The following is a 20,244-nucleotide window of genomic DNA, read 5'->3' as shown; positions in this document are numbered from 1 at the left end:
GTGGAAATATATGTATTAGGGGCCCAGTGCACAAATTTATGCACCTTGAAAGGAACTGTGGGCCGTGAGGCTGCGGTGGGCACAGTGGCAGGGTCTCAGCCCATCCTCCGTGCCCCTTCCTGGCCCCTCCTGCCACGGCCCCGGTCACCTTTCTGCTGGCAGCCCCGTTCCCACTGCCACTGCTCCCATGAGCTGATGGCACGGAGCGATTGGGGCTGGCGCTGTCAGTGGGTGCAAGAGGCAGCTGCTGCCCCAATCACCCCTCAGGAGCATGGGGAGGTGGAGAAGCCCTCAGGGGCAATCTGGCTGGCAGCTGCCGCTCACACCCACAGGCCCAGCGCCGGCAGCAGGTGTGAGCAGTGGCTCTGGTGCCGGCAGCAGGTGTGAGCACCTGTGGGGCTGCAGTGCACCGGAGCAAAGAATTTTCAGTAACCACCAGAGGCTTGCCCCGATGACAGTGACTGGTGCCCCGCCTTGGTCTGGTGCCCCTGCTCCACCATCCTGCTGTGGCCAATATCCACCATGTTCTGCGCTCTGTCTCCTGCTGCCCTCGCCCGCCATGTTTCGTGTGAACGCGCCCCCTGCTGGTGAGCACATGTCATAGCAACTGGTTGTTCAATTGTTCCACTGTTTGGTCTACTTGCATATTAGGGTTTTATATATATATAGATGTGTGTTTTCTTTGGTTGTCAAATGATCTTTAATTGAAACATTTTTTTGAACACATAAACCTTTTAATAATTTTCACCATTAATCTTTAATGGAATAATGTCACTAAATATACCTCATTAGTGAAACATTTTCCTTTGTGGTTCTTAACTAGCTCAGCATCCCACTGCACCACTGCTAATGTTATCTATATGATGTCATGAGGGTGGCAGCCATCAACATTGCAACCCCCAGGATCTTTTTAATGGTTTCAGAGAGTTTTCTAGCTAAAATTTGGTGCTGCATCTGTCAGGCAATATTGATAATCTCATCAAAAGTGATTATTTCCACTGTGTTTAATGATTTTTTGCTTCTTTCTGTCTCGGCAATTCTTTGAGGGCTTTCATGATCAGGGCAGAGGCAGAGGCACTACCTCAATCTGGGTCTGTCATTCTGAATATCAGAGTTACTGTAATCCCCAGATCCTTCCAAGCACCAGTTGCTTTGTTGATGTCAAAGCCAACCTTTTTTGGAGACAGGCCCAGGGGACCAATCTTGGGGGTCAGGGGAGACACAGCACAGACTTCCCCACCGGTGCACCTCGGGTATAGGACTTTGATCTCTTTGGGGCAGAACTTTGGCTGCATCATGGAAGTGGCTGGTGTCAGATGAACCCGGATTTGGTACGACCGAAGGAAGTTGCACCTAAGTTTCCAAGCTGAAAGCTGAAAGAAAAAAAAAATGTTGAGGGCCTGTCATTTTACATCTGTTGTATCCTCTAATCTGATAACCCTAAGTTTTTTATATTTTTTATAGAGGTGAACTAAAGTAAAGCTTGAAGACATAAAAACCATAACTGCCTGGCATATGGTGATGGTGATGAGGATAGTGACTTCGGCATAGAAAACATGTGAGAGATATTTCAATGAATGATGACATCAGAAATGACTCAGAGTGATGTTTCAAAGCAGGCACTTCTATAACAAATATGTGCTAGGTGGCAAAGACTTGTATAGCATGCAGTGACTATTAGCATCTAATATGAGCCAGAAACCTTCCTAGATGATGCTGGCAATACAGCAGGTATAGCCTACTCTCAGGAAATATGTATTTTTTTTTTTTAGTACTTCTTTCCATAAGTATTTACTTTTAGTTCTGATTAGTCCTGGGCACAACACAACTCAGTCCTAACAGCAATCCTTTGAGGATTATTACTTGCTTTACAGAAGGGTTAACTCAAGCACAATGGGGTTAGCTATTTTTCCAAGATCACATGGCTAATGAGTAGAACTAGTGAAGGTAGAGAACGTAATAGTGACTGGAGTTGTTCCTTAATCATTATCGAGGGTGGTAATGAGTGACCTCTATGAAGAGGTACATTTAAGGTCTGAAAGGAAGAGAAGGCAGTCCTGAGATCTGGAAGAAGAATGTTCCAAAAATAAGAAAGGACATATGGAGAGCCCCTTTGTTTAGAAAGTTTGTTGTATTCAAGGGCAGTAAGGCCAGTGTGGCCATAACAGTAAGCAGATGATATCAAGAGGTAGGTAAGAGCTAATTTGAGGGTGGCCTTGTAGTTTGGATTTTACTCTTGGATTTTACGGGGATTGTAGGGATCTGAACAGGGAAGTGATGTGATCTGAGTTAGTGAGCGGCCTGTCAAAATGTCAGCTAATGGTGAAGGTGGCTTGGATTAGAGCTGTAGAAGAGATGGTGATAAATGGTTAACTAATAAGATTTATTTTGTAGATAGAACCTATAAGACTTTTATGGACTGGATCTTGAATGTGAGGAAAAGATAATATTCAAGGGATTCCTGGGAATTTAAAGTAGGAGTGGGTTGTGGCGAGAAAATCAACAGTTTTCTTTTAGCCATTTAACACATTGCGGATGGATCACGAGAATTGTCGCTTCGTATTACAGTGTTTTACAAAGTATCATACTTTAAAAAGATATTAGCTTGTAAGAACATGTAATAAATAACTCCAAAATGCAATGGGTATTTAATTTTAAAGCGTGCCTTTAACATTTATGTAAAATGTTTTTTGTACTCGTTCAATAGAAACTTATCTGGCCACTGGATAAAGCTAGCAATAAAACTACTGGTCCGCAATGTGTTAAGTTTCATATGCCAATTATAGATCCAAGAATGAATGTCACATGGTATGATTTTGGAATTCTGAAGAGAGCTCAGTGCTATGAGTTATCCATATAGGTCTTTGCTGCAGCTATGGGATTAGATGAGATTTCCTAAGAAGAGAGTGTACAGAGGAGAAGCTCAGGACTGAGCCCCCAGATCCTCCCAAAATTTAGGGTTCTAGTACAGGGGAAGCATGCAAAGAAAATTGAGGAAGACAAAATAGGACAACATTGATGTCATGGAAAGCTAAATTTCAAGAGTTTATCTCAAAAGGAAATAAGCAGTTGAGTAATGCTGTTGAGAGGTCATATGAGGTAGTGGATTAATTAGGGTGTCTAATTGCTATAATAAATAGAACCCAAGATGTCTAATGGCTCAGACACAATAGTTTTTTTTTTTACCCCTAATATAAAAAAATAGAAAAGTGATCATGAAGAGGCCAGTGGTCTGGCCCTCCTCCCCGAGACTATAGTCATCTCCACTGTAGCTAGCTGAAAGGGAAAAGGAACATAGAGAATGTTGAATGGAGATTTTTATGGACCAGGACTGGAAATGGTGCCCATGTGGCTTGAATTCAGTCACATGGCCACTCCTAACTGCAATGGTGATCGCACAAAAGAAACAAGCCACACAGGAAAAAGGAACTAGCTTATTGTAACTAGCAATCTCTGCTACAGATGGCTTTGGCAGGATGTAGGTCATAATGACTTGGGAAAAACTATTTCAGTGAAGTGATAAGGATGAAAGCCCAAGAGAATTGGAGGTAAGAAATGAACAGACCTTTTTTTTCTGCAGTTTTGCTATGAAGATGAACAGAGGAATCTGATAGAGGCCAGAAAGAGATGGAATGTTAAGATTTTTCAAAAGAGGCATGTTACTAGTGCAAACAGAACGTATACTATTGTTAACATTTAAGAAATGAATTCCAAGGTTTACACTTATAGTATAAATCAGCCATCGCCAACCAGTGGTCCACGGACCACTGGTGGTCCGTGAGGTCCGAAAGGTTGGCAACCGCTGCTATAGATGTGTTGGTGTATGTTGAATTTGGCAAAATAAGTGGTATATTGTATTTTAGGTTTCCAAATTCCAATTGTCTTAATTACTTTTAAATGTAGTAATGATGTCATTGAATCAACTACTAGGTTGAGAACAGAATTCTATTTTCTATGGCAAGTGTCCTTCCATCAAAGAACCAGAACTTTAAAGTGAATCAGTCCATTTTCTTAATAGAATGGTAAAATGTATTCATAGCTGCATGCTTCATATACTATACTGAAAACAATCTTACTTTTTGTAGTCTGAAGATTTTATGCCCTTTCCATTCACTTGGTGACTCGAAGTGATGCCAAAAACCCATGACTAATCGGTATCTCATGGGACCTAAGTGAGAGGTGGTTTTTTCTTAGTTTGTTTTTGCACAAAACACCCAAGCACATTATTGGGGATGTCAAAATATGTAGAAAATGACTGCTGCCAAAAGTCACTTAACAGAGATGATTGCTAATGTAAGAGAATTGGACTAAGCCAAAATACATACGTTTATTTTAAAAGGCAGATTTCTGGGAAGGCTGAAAATTTCTTATCCTCCTGTAGTCTATTTTTTTTAATTGAGATATAGTTCACATACATAAAATTCACCCTTTTAAAGTGTAAAATTCAGTGACTTTCAGTATATTTACTTTAAAAAGTTGTATAACACTAATTCCAGAACATTTTCATCACCCTAAAAAGAAACTCCTTACCCATTAGTAGTCACTCCTCATTCCCATCTCCCTCTCAGTCCCTGGTAACCAGTAATCTACTTTCTGTTTCTATGGATTTGCCTGTGCTGCACACATTCCATATAAATGTAATGGTATAATATGTGGCTTTCTATGTCTGCCTTCTTTCACTTAGCTTAATGTTTAAGATTCATCCATGTAGCATGTATCAGTACTTCATTCCTTTTTATGGCTAAATAGTATTCCATTGTATGGATATAACAATTTATCCATTCATCAGTTGATGGACATTTGAGTTTCACTTTTTTTGTCTATTATGAATATTAATGCTGCTATGAACATTCATGTACAAGTTTTTATATGAACAAGTTTTCATTTTTCTTCAGTATATATCTAGGAGTGGAATTACTGGGCCATATGATCCTTAGTCTCTTCTAACCTTTAATTCTTTAACACATCTCTCAAGCTCTCCTCTCTAGTTGCTAACCTCGTGCACTCCCATACTGTTTTCTTTAAATTTTTATAACATTTTCACTTTTCTAAGATCTTCCCCCTCTCCCCGCCCGCTACAACTTTATCAAGCAAACACACAAAAATGTTAATTGGGAAACTACAGCAGGGTGGGAGTGGGAGAGAATCATGTTGTTATTTGCTTGTTTAGTCATTTAGAGCTTTCATGCCAAATCCTAGCAGCCACCCACCAGGAGGATTTGACACAGCTTTTGGTGGGGAAGGTTAAAATAACCTCAATTACTGAGAACTCTGCTGCCATTCTAAGGTAGGAGTTTCTTATACTTTAAAAACCTGGTAAGAAAACTTGACCAGCAGCTTCATAGAGATTATATGTCTTAACCACAGAATTACATATTTTTACATTTCTGTTTTTCAAAATCCAAAAGGGAGGTTCCAATTTTGCTCCTGATGTTAGTTGCAACTTTTATTGAGTAATCCTCAGAGATACAGCACTGAATCCCAGATGATGAAGATAGTGCCATTTCTAAGATCTTAAATTGACAAGTTGATTTCTTTGACAGTAGCTTTCTCTCCTATTAAACTTATTCTTCATGCCTATGATGACTGGCTTCCACTTCCTCAAAGCCTCTATATTTTCAGTTTATTAACCAATTTCCAATCTAGCTGGAACCTAGGGCAAGCCATTTTAGTGGTGCTTTTCTTCATCATCCTCGATTTCTTCTTTGTTTAATCTGTGCTGCAAATTCTCTAAGAGGAAACTTACCATCTACTTTCTCCGTTCTTGTCCTTGGGACTGCCAAGTCCCTTGAAACAGAGTCAGTAGGTTTCAAGTGGGCACATATTACTATTTTGAATTCCTTTCATATCAAAATGAGTTTTCTCATAACTACCTATTTCAAGGAATTTCTGCTCTCAAGTCTTAACCACAGAATTACATATTAATCTCACCATTATCTGTTTTGCAAAACTGAAGTTCTTTACCTGAGAAGATTTAGGCCAGCTAATGTGTCCGTCCAACACTTTTCTCAGTTTTTCTTTAAACTCCTTTTTTTCTAAACCTCTTCAAGGCTAAGCCCTTTTCATACTTAATTACTTTCTCTTCACTACCTGTCCTTAGTTTTTTTTTTTTAATCAATTATTCCTTTTCTTCACTCTTTAATGCCTCTCTCTCCATTCGTCTTCACTACAAAGATTTCCCTGTGTTTTTTAAATTAATCTTGCATCTATATAATGCTATCCCCTCTTTCGCAAACATGTAAATGACTTTACCTAGGATGTGTAATTCTTGAATGCCCTGTCTCCTTTACAGTTGGCTTTAAACTCAATTCTTTTTTAAATTGTTTTCTCAATTGTTACCTATTCACCAAATCCAATATTTTTAAAAATATATATTTTATTGATTTTTTACAGAGAGGAAGGGAGAGGGATAGAGAGAAACATCGACGAGAGAGAAATATCAATCAGCTGCCTCCTGCACACCCCCTACTGGGGATGTGCTGGCAACCAAGGTACATGCCCCCGACTGGAATCAAACCTGGGACCCTTAAGTCCGCAGGCCAACGCTCTATCCAGTGAGCCAAACCAGTTAGGGCCAAATCCAATATTTTTAGTTTACCCTTTTGATTGCCTGTAGGATTTAAGCTTCAGGGCCTCTTGCTTAGAGGAGCCTTTAAAATGTTTGTTGTTGAATATTTTTGTAAAGTTGCAAAAGCAAAATATTTTTGCCTTCTTGTCAAGCTTCAGGCCCCCCAAACCTGGATTTGCCATTTTATAAAAGGTGATCTGCCCCTCATATAAAAGTTCATCAGATTCTGTTAGAGCCTGAGGTAACAACATTGGGCACGGCTCCCTTCAACTTGGTCACAGCAAAGGAAGGAACTAATTGCTATATTAAGATTTATATCCTGGACTGACCAAATACTTATATTATTTTCATACCTAGGTCCCAGGTCTTGTCCTTAATATTACAGGTTCAGGAACTAGTTTTTAAGCCTTTTGACCAAGGTGATCAAGCACTGAAAAATTAATTCATGCTAACCAAACTCTCAAAGGATTATTTATAAACCAGAATGTTTATTTCTTAGCATACAAAAAGGAATTAATACTGTAATATTGACTGGGTATAAATATCTGCTATCCAGAACACACTTAACTGAATCAAGATAGAGATCAAATATTATAAAACGTTTAGTTTCCATGACTTAATGTGAAAATAACTGAGTGCTGAAGGCGTCCTTACTGCAGAGGTATGGCCTACACCCCTAAACCCTGTTTCTTGTGTGACTTAAGCGTGTGCATGATTCTGATCTACCAGTGTTGCCTGGTTATGTATGAATTGAGTTGGTCTGTGCCTTAAAGATCCCACCCCCCAACTGCACCCAATTTGGCTGCCATACGCCAGTACTGCGTTCCCCAACCTTCCTCACTTTTGTCCTTTTATTTCATTCGTGTATCTCCATTCCCCTCACTTTCAGTGCCCAGGCTACCCTCAAGGTCCCTCCTAATAGAAGTGCTGTCGTCACCTACCTACTTTTACCTTGCCTCACCTATTAATCATCACCTCACCGACACCCTCATCCCGCATCTGGCCCAGACCGGCCCCACCTCTCACACCGAACCTTCCCCAGTGAGGGCGCCGTGGGCCCGCTCCCCGCCCAGCGGGGAAGCTGCAGGGAACACTTTCTCGAGCTCTTTGCATGACCTCCCTCTCCCATTTTCTCCCAGTCCTACAAACCACCGCCACATTTACCCTCCCCATGAACACCGGGATCGCCTCTTGCCCGTGTCGGCGGAGAGAGGTCTCCAGCGAAGGCAGAAAGGTGTCTCCTTACTTAACGTAGGTGTATCCAGATGCTGGCACCCGCGCCGTCAGGGAGCGGAACCCGGGCGGAGCCCCAGGTGAAGGGGAAGGGTGGTTGGCGCTAAGCCAATCACGGCTCTTGACAACAGGGATCAGCCAGTCAGAACACGGGGTGCTTGGCGCAGGGTAAGGACCCGCCCCCTTGCAGCTGGGTGGCCAACGCCTTCGCCAGGGCTGGCTGGAGCTGAGCGGGTTCCCGAGTCCAGGGACTGGGCACCTTCCGAGCCGGGAGACCGCGCCCTCCCACCCCAGCTGATTTCTCTGCCGGCCTCGGCCTTAGCAGGTGTCGGTCCTGCCGTGGACGCATTCTGACCTGAGCCGTCTCTCTCCCTGGAGACTTTGTGCCTATGGTTGGGGACAGAGTGAGGTCGTTGCCTTGACGACGGCAGCATGCAGGCAGTGGTCCTCCTGAGCGTGAGCTTGGGGCGGGCCGAGGCCGATCTGCCTCTCTCTGCTTCACCTGGCGCCCGTGACTGTGTCCTCACAAGGAATCGTAACCGCACTGAAACTGCTAGTTTGCTAGTCCGCATTTTTTAGACCCGCGGGAGAGATGAATTTCACCTCAAATTTGTTTCCGAGTTGAAAACCTTTGGGTCTTGACACGTGAAAGGATATTAAAGAAGCAGTAAGTATAATACTTTTGAAGGCTTCTATGATCTCACTCTTTATGTACAATAGATTTCAATCTCTTTAACAAGGTAAATTAGCATTATTTTTTTATCTAACTTGTTCGTATTAGAACTATACTCTTACATGGCACATGTCCAGAAATACCACATTGCCAGTCGGGCAGGCTTCGTTTGTATTACCCTTACATTCGGGGGTAGAAGGCATGAAAAGTTATCGTTTATGAGTAACTGTTTCAGGAAACAAGAGGCTTAATAAGCTGTGATACCTTTAAGGTATTTGCAGGCAGTGCCACTTGAAAAATGGGTGTGTTCTATGTGCTGTGACCAAATGTGCAGTTGGCTGCAAGAATAAATTTGGAGTAGTCAACTTTCACAATGTTAGCTTACTAGATGACATATTTTTAAGTGATGCAAGTTATAGATTCCATCTATTTTTGTCCTTGACATGATAAACCTACAGTCTAGTCCTTGATAAAAACATGCTGTCTTAGTGGAAGGAAAAATTATTTAAAAAGGAGAGAGAAAATAACGTTGAGATTTTTTTTTCAAACACAGACTTTTTTATTTGAAAGTAGTTGATAGACATTAAGTGGAAGCTAAAAATGTCAAATGTATGGAAAGTTAGTGTTGGGACACTGCTGTGTAAACAGTTTATGGTATTATCAAAGCTGGTCGTAAAATAATGAAATAATTTGAGTTGCAGTTGACTTGGATTTATTTTCATTCACCCTTCACCCCCAGGTCAATCTTCTGTTGTTCCACGTATATCTATATAATAGAACCTATATAAATTACCATATGTAAAATGCTAAAAATGTATTCATTGGATTATCATAGTTTGTTAGAACAGAGGATATTTGTATTGTCTTTATCATCAGTGTACCAATAAGGAAGCAAGGAAAAGCATCACAACTCACAATCGGGTAAATTAGCTTTAGATTGCCATAAATACACAATGTAATAGGTGATAATATTCCCCCCCCCCAACTTTTATTAATGAGTATTTTTATATTGTCAGGTTAAAAAATTTAACCATGAGTTATCATTTGAATATAAACTTACTTAAAGGTATCTTTTCCTCCTTAAACTTTTAGAAACATAATGGGATTAAGATGAATATTTTTTTTATTTTTTGGTTCTAGAATTTAATTTCAACACTAGATTTAAAAATAAAGTTTGAAATTTGCAATAAAACTTATGAATTAAAATTTTTTCTGTATTTGGACTGAAAAGTTTTTTTTTTCTGTACCAAAATATGTAGTGGACTGATTGCTGGACATTCATCAATCATTAGTAAAGTAAGAAAGATTTTATTAGGGTTGCCTTTATCCAGAAAATGACATGTAATTGGGAGTAGAAAAGAATTATAAACACAGCCTGGCCGGTGTGGCTCAGTGATTGAGCATCGACCAATGAACTAGGAGGTCACAGTTTGATTCCCGGTCAGGACGAATGCCTGGGTTGCAGGCTCCATCCAGCCAATCAATGATTCTCTCTCATCATTGATGTTTCTCTCTCTCTCTCCCTCATCCTCTCTAAAATCAATAAAAATATATTTAAAAAGAAAAGAATTATAAGCACAAAATTCAAATGATTATTCTCATAGTGAGTAATCATTAAAAGGATTTTTGAAATACTCTATTTGGTGCTACTAATATTTAATTTCTAAAATCTGCCTATATACTGTGATGTTATTGCTGTTATTTTGTAAGTTCAATATAGGAATTTAATTACTATAGTAAGAAAAATAGTTTAACAAAGGTTCTTAGTATTCATTTGATAAGTGACCATTTTGTGACCAAATATTCTTCCTCAATGAGTATAGAGTGTATAAAAATTTTCATCTTTGATCTTTTAATCCTGATGTAAAAAATAAACATGATCTTCACTAAAACCAAACTCACTTGCGACTTTTTCACCTTTGTGTGAAAAGGAATCATGTTTTTCTAAAGTGAGCTGTAATTGTTTTGTATGGTGGTTCTAGTGTTACTTTATCTGAATTAAAAATATGTTGAATTTCATCAACATAACATTTAGTAATTTAAATTTAAAGTTAATGGCTTCAGTTATATTTGTGTTGTCTATTATGAAATGTATATGAATATTTTGAAAACATAACAAAATTGGAAACAATAAGAAATTGGGAGTCAGCAAGGGAGAACCATCAACACAGTGACTGCTCTAATATGGAAAACATGTTGGGAAGAATTACTTTGCTGGGAGGGTGGAGAAAATTAATATACTCAACATTATTAACTATATTTTGGTTTTTACAGCAATAAAAAAATCCTCCTGGTTTTGAATTAAAATGGAAAAATATGAGAACCTAGGATTGGTTGGAGAAGGGAGCTATGGAATGGTGATGAAGTGTAGGAATAAAGATACTGGAAGAATTGTAGCCATTAAGAAGTTCTTAGAAAGTGATGATGACAAAATGGTTAAAAAAATTGCTATGCGAGAAATCAAGTTACTGAAGGTGAGTAAATATATGTATTTTGTTAAAAAATAAATTATTTCTTGATCAAGATTACATTTTGGGGGAAATTTACTGTTTTTATATTTGTCTCATATATTACAAGGTTTAAAGTATATATTTTTTGGCAATAAACAAATGAAATGATTACATATGTATATTCATTTATATCATGAACATAAACATGATTTTAAAAGTACTTGTTGCATATATATATATACATATATATATGTGTATATATGTGTGTGTATATATATATATATATCTGCCTATCTGTCTACCTACCTAGCTAGGTAGAGGTAGCCAGCTATCATTTGTATTGAGGGTCCCAAAGACCACCCCAACATTCAGTGATTCACTAGAGGACTCAGCACTCTGCAGTTGTATTCATGGCCATGATTTATTACACTGAAAGGATAGGAAGCAAAATCAGCAAAGGGAAACCTGTTACAGGCTTCTAAGAAACCCCTTCTCAGCTGGACACTCTTATATCATCCAGCAATTAGTTGTGATAACACATGTGAAATATTGTCTACCAAGGAAATTCATTAGATTCTCAGTGTGCAAGGTTTTTATTGGTGACTGGTCATGTAGGCATATCTGCCTGGCTCGTACCAAAATTTCAGACTCCCAGAAGGAATGCAGGTATTCAGCATGAACAATATTGTTTGCGCAGTGCGCCATTTTTATCAATTCTGGAAATGAAGGGAACCCTCCTGAAATCCAGGTTTCCAGGTACCAGCCAGGGATTTCCAGGTACCAGCGAAGGTGCAGCATACCTATCTAAGGGTAGCACTCTCGGGCCTGCTATGTTATGTCCCTCTTTCTTTAATCAGTCTCACGAGAAGTTTATTAATTTTATTTTTCTTTAGAAAGAACCAACTTTTAGCTTTGTTCATCTTTTCTATTATTTATTTCTCTTCTCTTTCATTTTAGTTTTTTAGTATTTCATTCCTTCTACTTCTTTTGGGAGGGTTTATTTTGTAGTTTTGTTTTCTAACCTGTTGAATGCATACTTATATCTTTTATTTCCAGCCTCTCCCCCTGCCTCCTTTACGCATTTAAAGCTATAAATTTCCCTCTCAGAACAGTTTGGTATGTATTCCAGAAATTTTGATGAACAGTTCAGACTATTTTCTTATTTTCCTTGATTTCCAAATATTTGGAAATTTTCTAGATTTTCCTTCCCTGGTTTTTTACTTTTGATATAATTGCCCTTGAGATCGCTTAGGCAGCACACATGGAAAAGTTGAAACGATATAATTGCCCTGTGATATGAGTATATACTATGTAAGATGTTATTCCTTTGAAATTTCTTGATACATGCTTTTTGATTCAGAATATACTAAACAACAAAAAAATTATTCTCGTGTACTTGAAAAGTATTCCATTAAATTAGCTTTTGTTACTTGCATTGATTAAATCTTCTAAATTCTCAGTAATTCTGTTTGTGTGTGTGCTTGTTCTATCCAGTACTGAGAAGAAATATGTTAAAATCTGTGATTATTGATTTGTTCTTTTTTATTTTAATTCAGTTAAGGTTTAACTTTACAAGTAGAAAAGCCATATTATTCATATTTTATATTTAGAATTATTATATCTGCATGCTGAATCAAATCTTTTATCATCATGAAATAACTGTTTTAAAATCCTCACCTAAGGAATGAGGATATTTTTTCCATTGATTTTTTTTTTTTTTTTTTTTTTTTTTAGAGAGAGTGGAAGGGAGGGAGAGAAAGGAGAGAAACATCAATGTGAGAGAGAAACATCGATGTGAGAGAGAGACATAGATTTATTGCCTCCCACCATGTGCCCTGATGGGGATAGAATCTGCAACCCAGGCACATGCCCTTGACCGGGAATAGAACCCAAGACCCTCCCATGTGCAGGCTGTGCATAGGCCAACACTCTAATCACTGAGTCATGCCAGTAAGGGCTGAAATAACTTTTTATTATAGTAATGTTTTTTCTTAAAGTCTGTTTTGGCTGAAACTAATAAGGCTACACTAGTTTAATTTTGGTTAATGTTTGCATAGTATATCTTTTTCCATTTTGTTTTATTGTTGAGGTTATTACAGATGTCTCCCATATCTCCTTCCTTTACCCTCTTCTGCCTGGCTTCCCATCTCAGTCCTTGTTTAGATGTGTCTCTTGTGAACATATAGTTACATTTTTCTTTCATACTGTTTGACAATCTTTGTATTTTAATTGGAACAGTTAGTCCATCTATGTGTAATATAGTTTCTGATATATTTAGGTATAAATCTACCATCTTAATATATGCTATTTGTCTCACTGGTTCTATATTCCTTTTTTTCTTTCTGTCTTTGGATGGATTACATTTATCATTCCTTTATTTTCCTCAAATAATTAGAAAATTATATATTGTTTCATTGTGTGGTTATCCTAGACATTTGTTAAAGTCTAACAGTATCCAGTAATTTTATCCTTCTTCCAAACCTTGCAATAATCATCTCTAGTTATTCCCTTTTATCTTTTATGCTATTTAAACATCATAAGATGTAATTATTTTTAAATATTTACATTTATTTTTACCACTTTCTTTGTTCTTCCTTCCTTTCTGCATTTATTATTTATCTGTGATCTCTTGCCTTCTTTTTTAGGATTTCCTTTTGTGAGGAAATACTGTAGATAAAACATTTCAATTTTAGTTTGCATGAAAATGTCTGTATTTTGTTATTTTTCATGAAGGATATTTTTGCTATGTATAGAATTTTAGGTTGGCAATTATTTTCTTTCAACAAAATGAAAATAACATTGTTTTGTCCTCTGGCTTCAATTATGGCTCTTGAGAAGTCAGCTGTCAATCCAATCGCTGCTCTTTTTTTAAGTTTGTTCTTTTATGTCTGGATCTTTTTTTTTTCTTTCAACTTTTTATTGACATATAGAAAAGTATACATATCATAAAAATATATCTCTATGGATTTAAATAACTGAACAACCCATGTAACCACCATCTAAATCAAGTAACAGAACACGAAAATAACACCAGAAGGTCCTTTCCCCCGTTACCTTATACCTTCTCATCACTACTGTCTTCCTTTTCCACTCAGGTCACAACTGTCTTGATTACAATCAGCATAAGTTAGTTTTGTTTTCTGCAACCTTGTTCCCATTATATCTAAGAAGGTTTTGGGTTGGTTTTTGTTATTGTAGTTGTTGTTTTTCCTTTTCAGGGTATATCACCAACTTTGGAGAAATCTGCTCTGCCAGCTTTGTGGCCACAGATAATCTCTTGGTATCTTCCTACACTCCTGTTTGACCTTGATTACATTTGGCAGTTTCACCTCATTTGTTGTGGGAAGGGGTCATAGATCCTATTTAGTTCCATCAGAGATAAAGCTACATTTCTTTTCCTTATTGGTTTTATTGTGTTCTTTGAGAGGACAACAGAGCAATGTGGTCTTTTAACTAGAATTTAAAAACCAGAATATACATTTACAATTTATACTGTTCATGCATTTTATTTATATGTCTTTCTTATGCTAAGATCTATTTTGGATGGCCACTCATTGCTAATCATTTGATGTAAAAACTATTTTGCATTTTTTTATAACAGCAACTGAGGCATGAAAATCTGGTGAATCTGTTGGAGGTGTGTAAGAAAAAAAAACGATGGTACCTAGTCTTTGAGTTTGTTGACCATACCATTCTTGATGACTTGGAACTCTTTCCAAATGGACTAGACTACCAGCTGGTTCAAAAGTATTTGTTTCAGATTATTAATGGAATTGGATTTTGTCATAGTCACAATGTAAGTATTTAGTTTAAATAATTGTTTTGCCAATTATTGACTCTCCAGGCACCAGTCATTTACCGTAATTTAATGAGATACTTGTTTAAAGTTTAGACCAGTAAAATCATAGAAATAAACTGTTACTTTGATATTGCCAGTTTTCGTGTGTCACAATACATGTATTCTTTTCCCCACCATCTTATTATGAAAAGTTTAGGCCATACCATACTGAAAAATAAAAAGAGTGTGCCATGAATACCCATATAATCTACCACCTAGATTCTAGACTTGTTAGTATTTTTCTACATTTTCTTTATGACGTATTTATTTATATATTAATATACTTATCTATTTATTAATGTCTTATTTATGTATTTGTAAGTAAATTACAGATATCAGTACACTTCAACTCTAAATACTTTGGCTATGTATATTAACTAGAGTCTAATATTTTTTTGCTTTTGTTTGAGGTGACACTTACTGAGTGAAATGCACAAATTCTAACTGATGAGTTTTGACAAATGCATTCACCCAAGGATCCATGTATATGTTAGTTCAGATTCTGTTGCTGAGTTGTGAAGTAAAAAAATCCCTGCTCTTCATGGAACAGATTGTCGAATCTCAGAGAGAAGGCGGGTTGGGTGGGTGAGAAGAGATCAACCAAAGAACTTGTATGCATATATGCATAACCCATGGAAACACATATTAGTGTGGTGAAGGCCTGGGGCAAGGGGTAAGGGTGGGCTAGAAGATGTCAATAGGGAAAAAAGGGGACATATGTAACATTTTCAACAATAAAGATTTTTTTTAAAAAAAGATCCCTGCTCTTAGCCTGTAATCTATCACAATAATTTTGTATCCTTTGAGTATCAATAAGAGCACCTCTAGGTAAAATGGCACAAAGTACCAAATGAATAACTCAACACATTATTCTTCCAGTTTTACAAAATATTTTAAATGACTTTTTTTGCGTGATTATAAAAATAATAGATGCTAACGGTAGATGTGGGGTTGACCCTGTGAGCTTGCATGGATGTAATAGCAGTTGGTAGCCTCTGCAAAATGTTCAGTAATGGCATATTGCCATTTAAGATGCTGGTCCCCTGAAAGAGTTTAAAATATATATATAAAATTTTTTCCAAATACAGTTTACTTGTATTAGAGAATTAGGTCTAATATTTTGTTTTGCCTAGCTGTAGAATTTTTAGTATTGTCTCCCAGTGTTCATATTTTCTCCTTTACAAATCTTAACCACTGACCTTGTTGACCCTTTCTATATTTCTTTTTTGAAAACATATTTTTATTGATTTCAGAGAGGAAGGGAGAGGGAGAGAGAGAAACATCAATGATGAGAGAGAATCATAGATCGGCTGCCTTCTGCATGCTCCCTATTGGGGATCAAGCCCACAATCTGGGCATGTGCCCTGACTAGGAATTGAACCCTGATCTGGTTCATGAGTTGATGCTCAGCTACTGAGCCACACTGTCCTGGCGACCCTCTTTACATTTCTAATTGCCTGAAGAATGCCTCCACTTGGGTGCTCAGCAATCCTCATAAAGGCCCCTATGGCTAAAAGTGAACTACCAATTATTCCATCAAAACTAACTTTTTCTAAGCTTTTTAATTCTTTTAGATTCCAAGGTTTAAATAAAATATCTGAGACTACTTCCTAAGTTCTATTGATGCTTGATTTAAAATACTTATAAACTATGTCTCCTCCTTTCCATTCCTCCAAGCACCAGTCTAGTTTAGGCCCTTATTGCCTCATAGTTGTCCCACTGCTCTTTTCCCTGCCTCTAGTCCCTCTCTGATTTAGCTTATTTATGGCCAACATCTTTAAACATCATATTGGTCATACCACTTCCATGGGTTCCCATGGCCTTGACAGAAGCTCAGACCTCAGGCTGGCAGCTGAGACATCCTTCCTCCCTAGTATATAACCTGTACTGTAGAAGTATCATTTCTCTAGTCTCCTGATCGATTTCTCTTTATTCATTTGTTCTCTTCGTTACCTTCACTTGGATTGCCTTTTCATTTCTACATTTATCCAGGTCATACTTAGGTTAAAGACCTACCTTAGAGCCCACCCCGTTCTTTTTTTTTTAAAATATATTTTATTGATTTTTACAGAGTTAGAAACATCGATGAGAGAGAAACATCAATCAGCTGCCTCCTGCACACCCCCCACAGGGGATGTGCCTGCAACCAAGGTACATGCCCCTGACGGAAATCGAACCCAGGACCCTTGAGTCCGCAGGCTGACGCTCTATCCGCTGAGCCAAACCCGTCCGGGCGAGCCCACCCCTTTCATAACATTTTTCCTTGATTACCCAATCTTCAATTACAGCTTTAATCTCTTAATCTTAAGAGCAGAGAGTAACAGAACAATTCATTTGGTATATATATATAATCTAGTATCTTTGATTATTTATATAAAATTTTAAGCATAAATGTTATTTCTTTCCCAACTAGATTTCAGGTTCTTTAAAGCCAGGAAGAATTTCGTATGCTTCTTATTTCTCTTCATTATAGGGACAAAAACAGGGCCCTGCACATGGCAGGCACTAAAAACAAATTAATTTTTTACCTTGATGTGCCAATATATGTCATTCTCTGTTTTTTGTCTTAGATCATACACAGAGATATCAAGCCAGAGAATATATTAGTCTCCCAGTCTGGCGTTGTCAAGTTATGTGATTTTGGATTTGCGCGGACATTGGCAGCTCCTGGGGAGGTTTATACTGATTATGTGGCAACCCGATGGTACAGAGCTCCAGAACTATTGGTTGGTGATGTGAAGTATGGCAAGTAAGACATCATGGTGGTGGTGGTGTGGGGGGCGCCAATGTGTTTCTAATATAAAAATGATTCCTCTAACACTGGAAAGAAGTTTTGAATTTAGGGGACTTTACCAAGTGATTTGTAATTTTTGGTGCTTCCCCTTTAAGTATTCTTGTGAAACAATTGGGGGTGAGTATACTAATATTTTAAAGGTAGGGAAATCACGGTGAGCAAGTAGTCTGTTTTCTTATAGTGGTTCAGAAATAGGTATACTATATTTCACTTGTAAAGAGAGAGAACATGGATTGGATAAGTCTGAAACTATTGGAATGAGGTGAGTGGACAAGGCTCAGAGTAGAAATAATTTGGTGAAATGTTTTAAAATATAATTATTTCCATAAATGAATTCTTCAAAGAAGATGGGATTGTGACTTTTACTGCTTTTATAGAAATCTTTAAAAAAATATTTCCTACAATTTCTGTTTTCAGAGTATACATCATTTAATATTTTCTTGATTATGTTAAGTTCTCCTTTTACTGTCATACTGTCACCTTTATATCATTTTATAATATAGCTATGACCTTGAGAAATTTCAAGTTAGTTGTCCTTATGCTAATAATGCCAGAATATTCTTTAAGTTCTTACAACTGATTTTAAAGACAGTTTTTCTATTTTTTTTTCTCTATTAGCTTTCAATTCTCCTTCTTGTTACTGTATGTGTCCCTAACGACCACCTCCTTCTGGTAGTTTTCAGTGTATGGTGGGATAGACTGATTAACTTGCTAGAATTATATGCAAACAAAGAATGAATAGGTTCTAAATGAAAACCCAGAAGGCTTATCTTCAGAATAAAGGACACATAACTATTACGACTTTTTAGAAGCCCTTTACCTCTATGTCACATGATCAAAGCTTCTGGAAATCTGACTTACATAAAATTGGGAATTAGTACTTTAAGTTTATAGGTGATTTAAAGCTTGCTACTACTATTCTTAATGCCTAGAATATTTAGTAGTAATATGCAGAGCAGATTCAGTCACAGTAAACATGTAAGGAGGCCAAATTTTACACCACACTGCTTTTCTTTCAGAGCTGTTGACATATGGGCCATTGGTTGTCTGGTAACCGAAATGCTCATGGGGGAGCCCCTCTTTCCTGGAGATTCTGATATTGATCAGCTATATCATATTATGACGTGTTTAGGTAAGATTACACATCTGCATTTTCAATTCTAGAGCCTTCCTCCTATGCTTGTTTGTTTGTTTGCATTGATTGTACAAGGTAGGAAGCAAATAGGAAATGTTCGTATATAAATGTGTGTGTGTGTGTGTGTGTGTGTGTGTGTGTGTGTGTGTGTATTTCTCTGCACTTTTGCATTCGGTCACACATAGAAAGGATGCAAATGATTGCTTATTACCTATGGATCAAAAAGCATTTGGTGTAATATAACTATACCCTCATCCCCACCTTCAAATTGAGAGATACAGAGACTTCCAAGGTAGTTTAATCTTGTTGCAGATGTGACTTTTGTTGTTAGTGCTTTGGATGGAATGTCGATGCTAGATCATCACAGTATTATTACATTTATTGAAATATTAACTTCATTGTTGGGAGACAGAGCTTGGAAAATCAAAAAAATGGTAAAATACTTGGGGGCTATTTAACTATTGGATTTTAAGTTTCCAGGTTAGAAATTCAACAAACAATATAATGGTTTCATATATATTTTATGCTCAGATAAGTACTGAAGTTGATAAAAAAGATAAAAGTGTTAAAATCAGACCTGAACATAATTATAAAATCAGTTGACCAAAAGTTAAATTCTTAAATGGTAAGACTGATTTATCTAGATTAGATTCTGACCATATTTTCATTATTTTAGTTGGCACTTTTATGATTTTTGGTGTTACAAATGAAGTGCTGGTAATTATATTTAAACATTATAGCCCAGCCGGAGTAATTCAGTGGTTGAACATCAACCTATGAACCAGGATGTCATGGTTCGATTCCTGGTCAGGGCACATGCCGAAGTTGTGGGCTCCATCCCCAATGTGGAGCGTGCAGGAGGCCGCAGATCAATGATTCTCATATTTGATGTTTCAGTCTCTCTCTCCCTCTCCCTTACTCTCTGAAATCAATAAAAATATATTTTAAAAAATTATAAAATGCTTTGCCTCTCCTTTTCCTATGCTCCTTCATGTCTTCAGTTCTGTGTTCACTGGCATATGAACTTTCATTAAGAGCACTGTCTTCGGTTCATTTTGCAAGAAACCCCCAACTCCATAAGCATGTCCCACTCTTTTCTCTACTCCACATCACCTGTCTCTGCTATTGCTCTCATGATGTATAATGACAGAGATGTGTGCTGTCCTCACCTCCAGGTAACCTCATTCCAAGGCACCAGGAGCTGTTTTATAAAAACCCTGCGTTTGCGGGAGTAAGGTTGCCTGAAATCAAGGAAATGGAACCTCTTGAAAGACGCTATCCCAAGCTCCCTGAAGTTGTGATCGATTTAGCAAAGGTAACCATACTTTTTCTTTCACTTTCTGACAGGGAATTTATATTTCGGAGACTTGGCTTTCTCTTATGTATTTTCTTGTTTAGTTGATCATTTAGGTCAACAATTTTGTGTATATGGAGTGTGTGTGTGTGGGTTTTGGGGGGAAGACTTCAGAGGTAAAGACCTGAAAATTTCACCTAAGAAATCATTTAGTGTTATCTAGCATGTTTTAAGTGTGAAAACATCCTTATAGATGTTT

General features: G+C 37.5%; 2 protein-coding genes across 5 annotated transcripts in view; one reads left to right on the top strand and one right to left on the bottom strand.

Moving 5' to 3' along the window:
* Nucleotides 1-800: 800 nt before the first annotated feature.
* On the bottom strand, nt 801-3,710 carry LOC102262622. The gene is made up of 2 exons (XM_014537798.1): nt 3,566-3,710; nt 801-1,373 (listed from the first exon to the last, which is right to left on the bottom strand). The coding sequence occupies exons 1-2, from the start codon at nt 3,656-3,658 to the stop codon at nt 1,083-1,085; spliced, it is 384 nt and encodes a 127-aa protein (XP_014393284.1). The 5' UTR covers nt 3,659-3,710; the 3' UTR covers nt 801-1,082.
* A 4,277-nt stretch (nt 3,711-7,987) lies between these two features.
* Nucleotides 7,988-20,244, top strand: part of CDKL2 (cyclin-dependent kinase-like 2 (CDC2-related kinase)) — a 32,778-nt gene continuing 20,521 nt past the window's right edge. Inside the window, exons 1-7 of one of the 4 annotated variants that reach the window (XM_014537783.1) lie at nt 8,043-8,468; nt 9,772-9,776; nt 10,753-10,948; nt 14,526-14,720; nt 17,333-17,511; nt 18,576-18,688; nt 19,867-20,006. In XM_014537783.1, coding sequence (XP_014393269.1) covers nt 10,781-10,948; nt 14,526-14,720; nt 17,333-17,511; nt 18,576-18,688; nt 19,867-20,006 — 795 coding nt within the window. In that variant the 5' untranslated portion in view covers nt 8,043-8,468; nt 9,772-9,776; nt 10,753-10,780. Of the gene's footprint in view, nt 8,469-9,771; nt 9,777-10,748; nt 10,949-14,525; nt 14,721-17,332; nt 17,512-18,575; nt 18,689-19,866; nt 20,007-20,244 lie in introns of all 4 variants that reach the window. The other 3 variants (XM_014537791.1, XM_005856630.2, XM_014537794.1) reach the window with 3 other exon arrangements.

This window comes from Myotis brandtii, unplaced genomic scaffold (genome assembly GCF_000412655.1).
Source record: "Myotis brandtii unplaced genomic scaffold, ASM41265v1 scaffold1038, whole genome shotgun sequence".
NCBI classification, from domain to species: domain Eukaryota; kingdom Metazoa; phylum Chordata; class Mammalia; order Chiroptera; family Vespertilionidae; genus Myotis; species Myotis brandtii.
Note: the sequence above shows the minus strand (reverse complement) of the source record. Positions and strands in the feature narration are given on the sequence as shown.

What these genes read in the sequence shown, in the direction of transcription:
- LOC102262622 (XM_014537798.1), bottom strand. Translation starts at nt 3,658, where the DNA reads ATGCCTCTTTTGAAAAATCTTAACATTCCATCTCTTTCTGGCCTCTAT. An exon ending in CAAAACTGCAGAAAAAAAAG is followed by an intron (nt 1,374 to 3,565) that starts GTCTGTTCATTT and finishes TTTTTCTTTCAG; the next exon opens with CTTTCAGCTTGGAAACTTAG.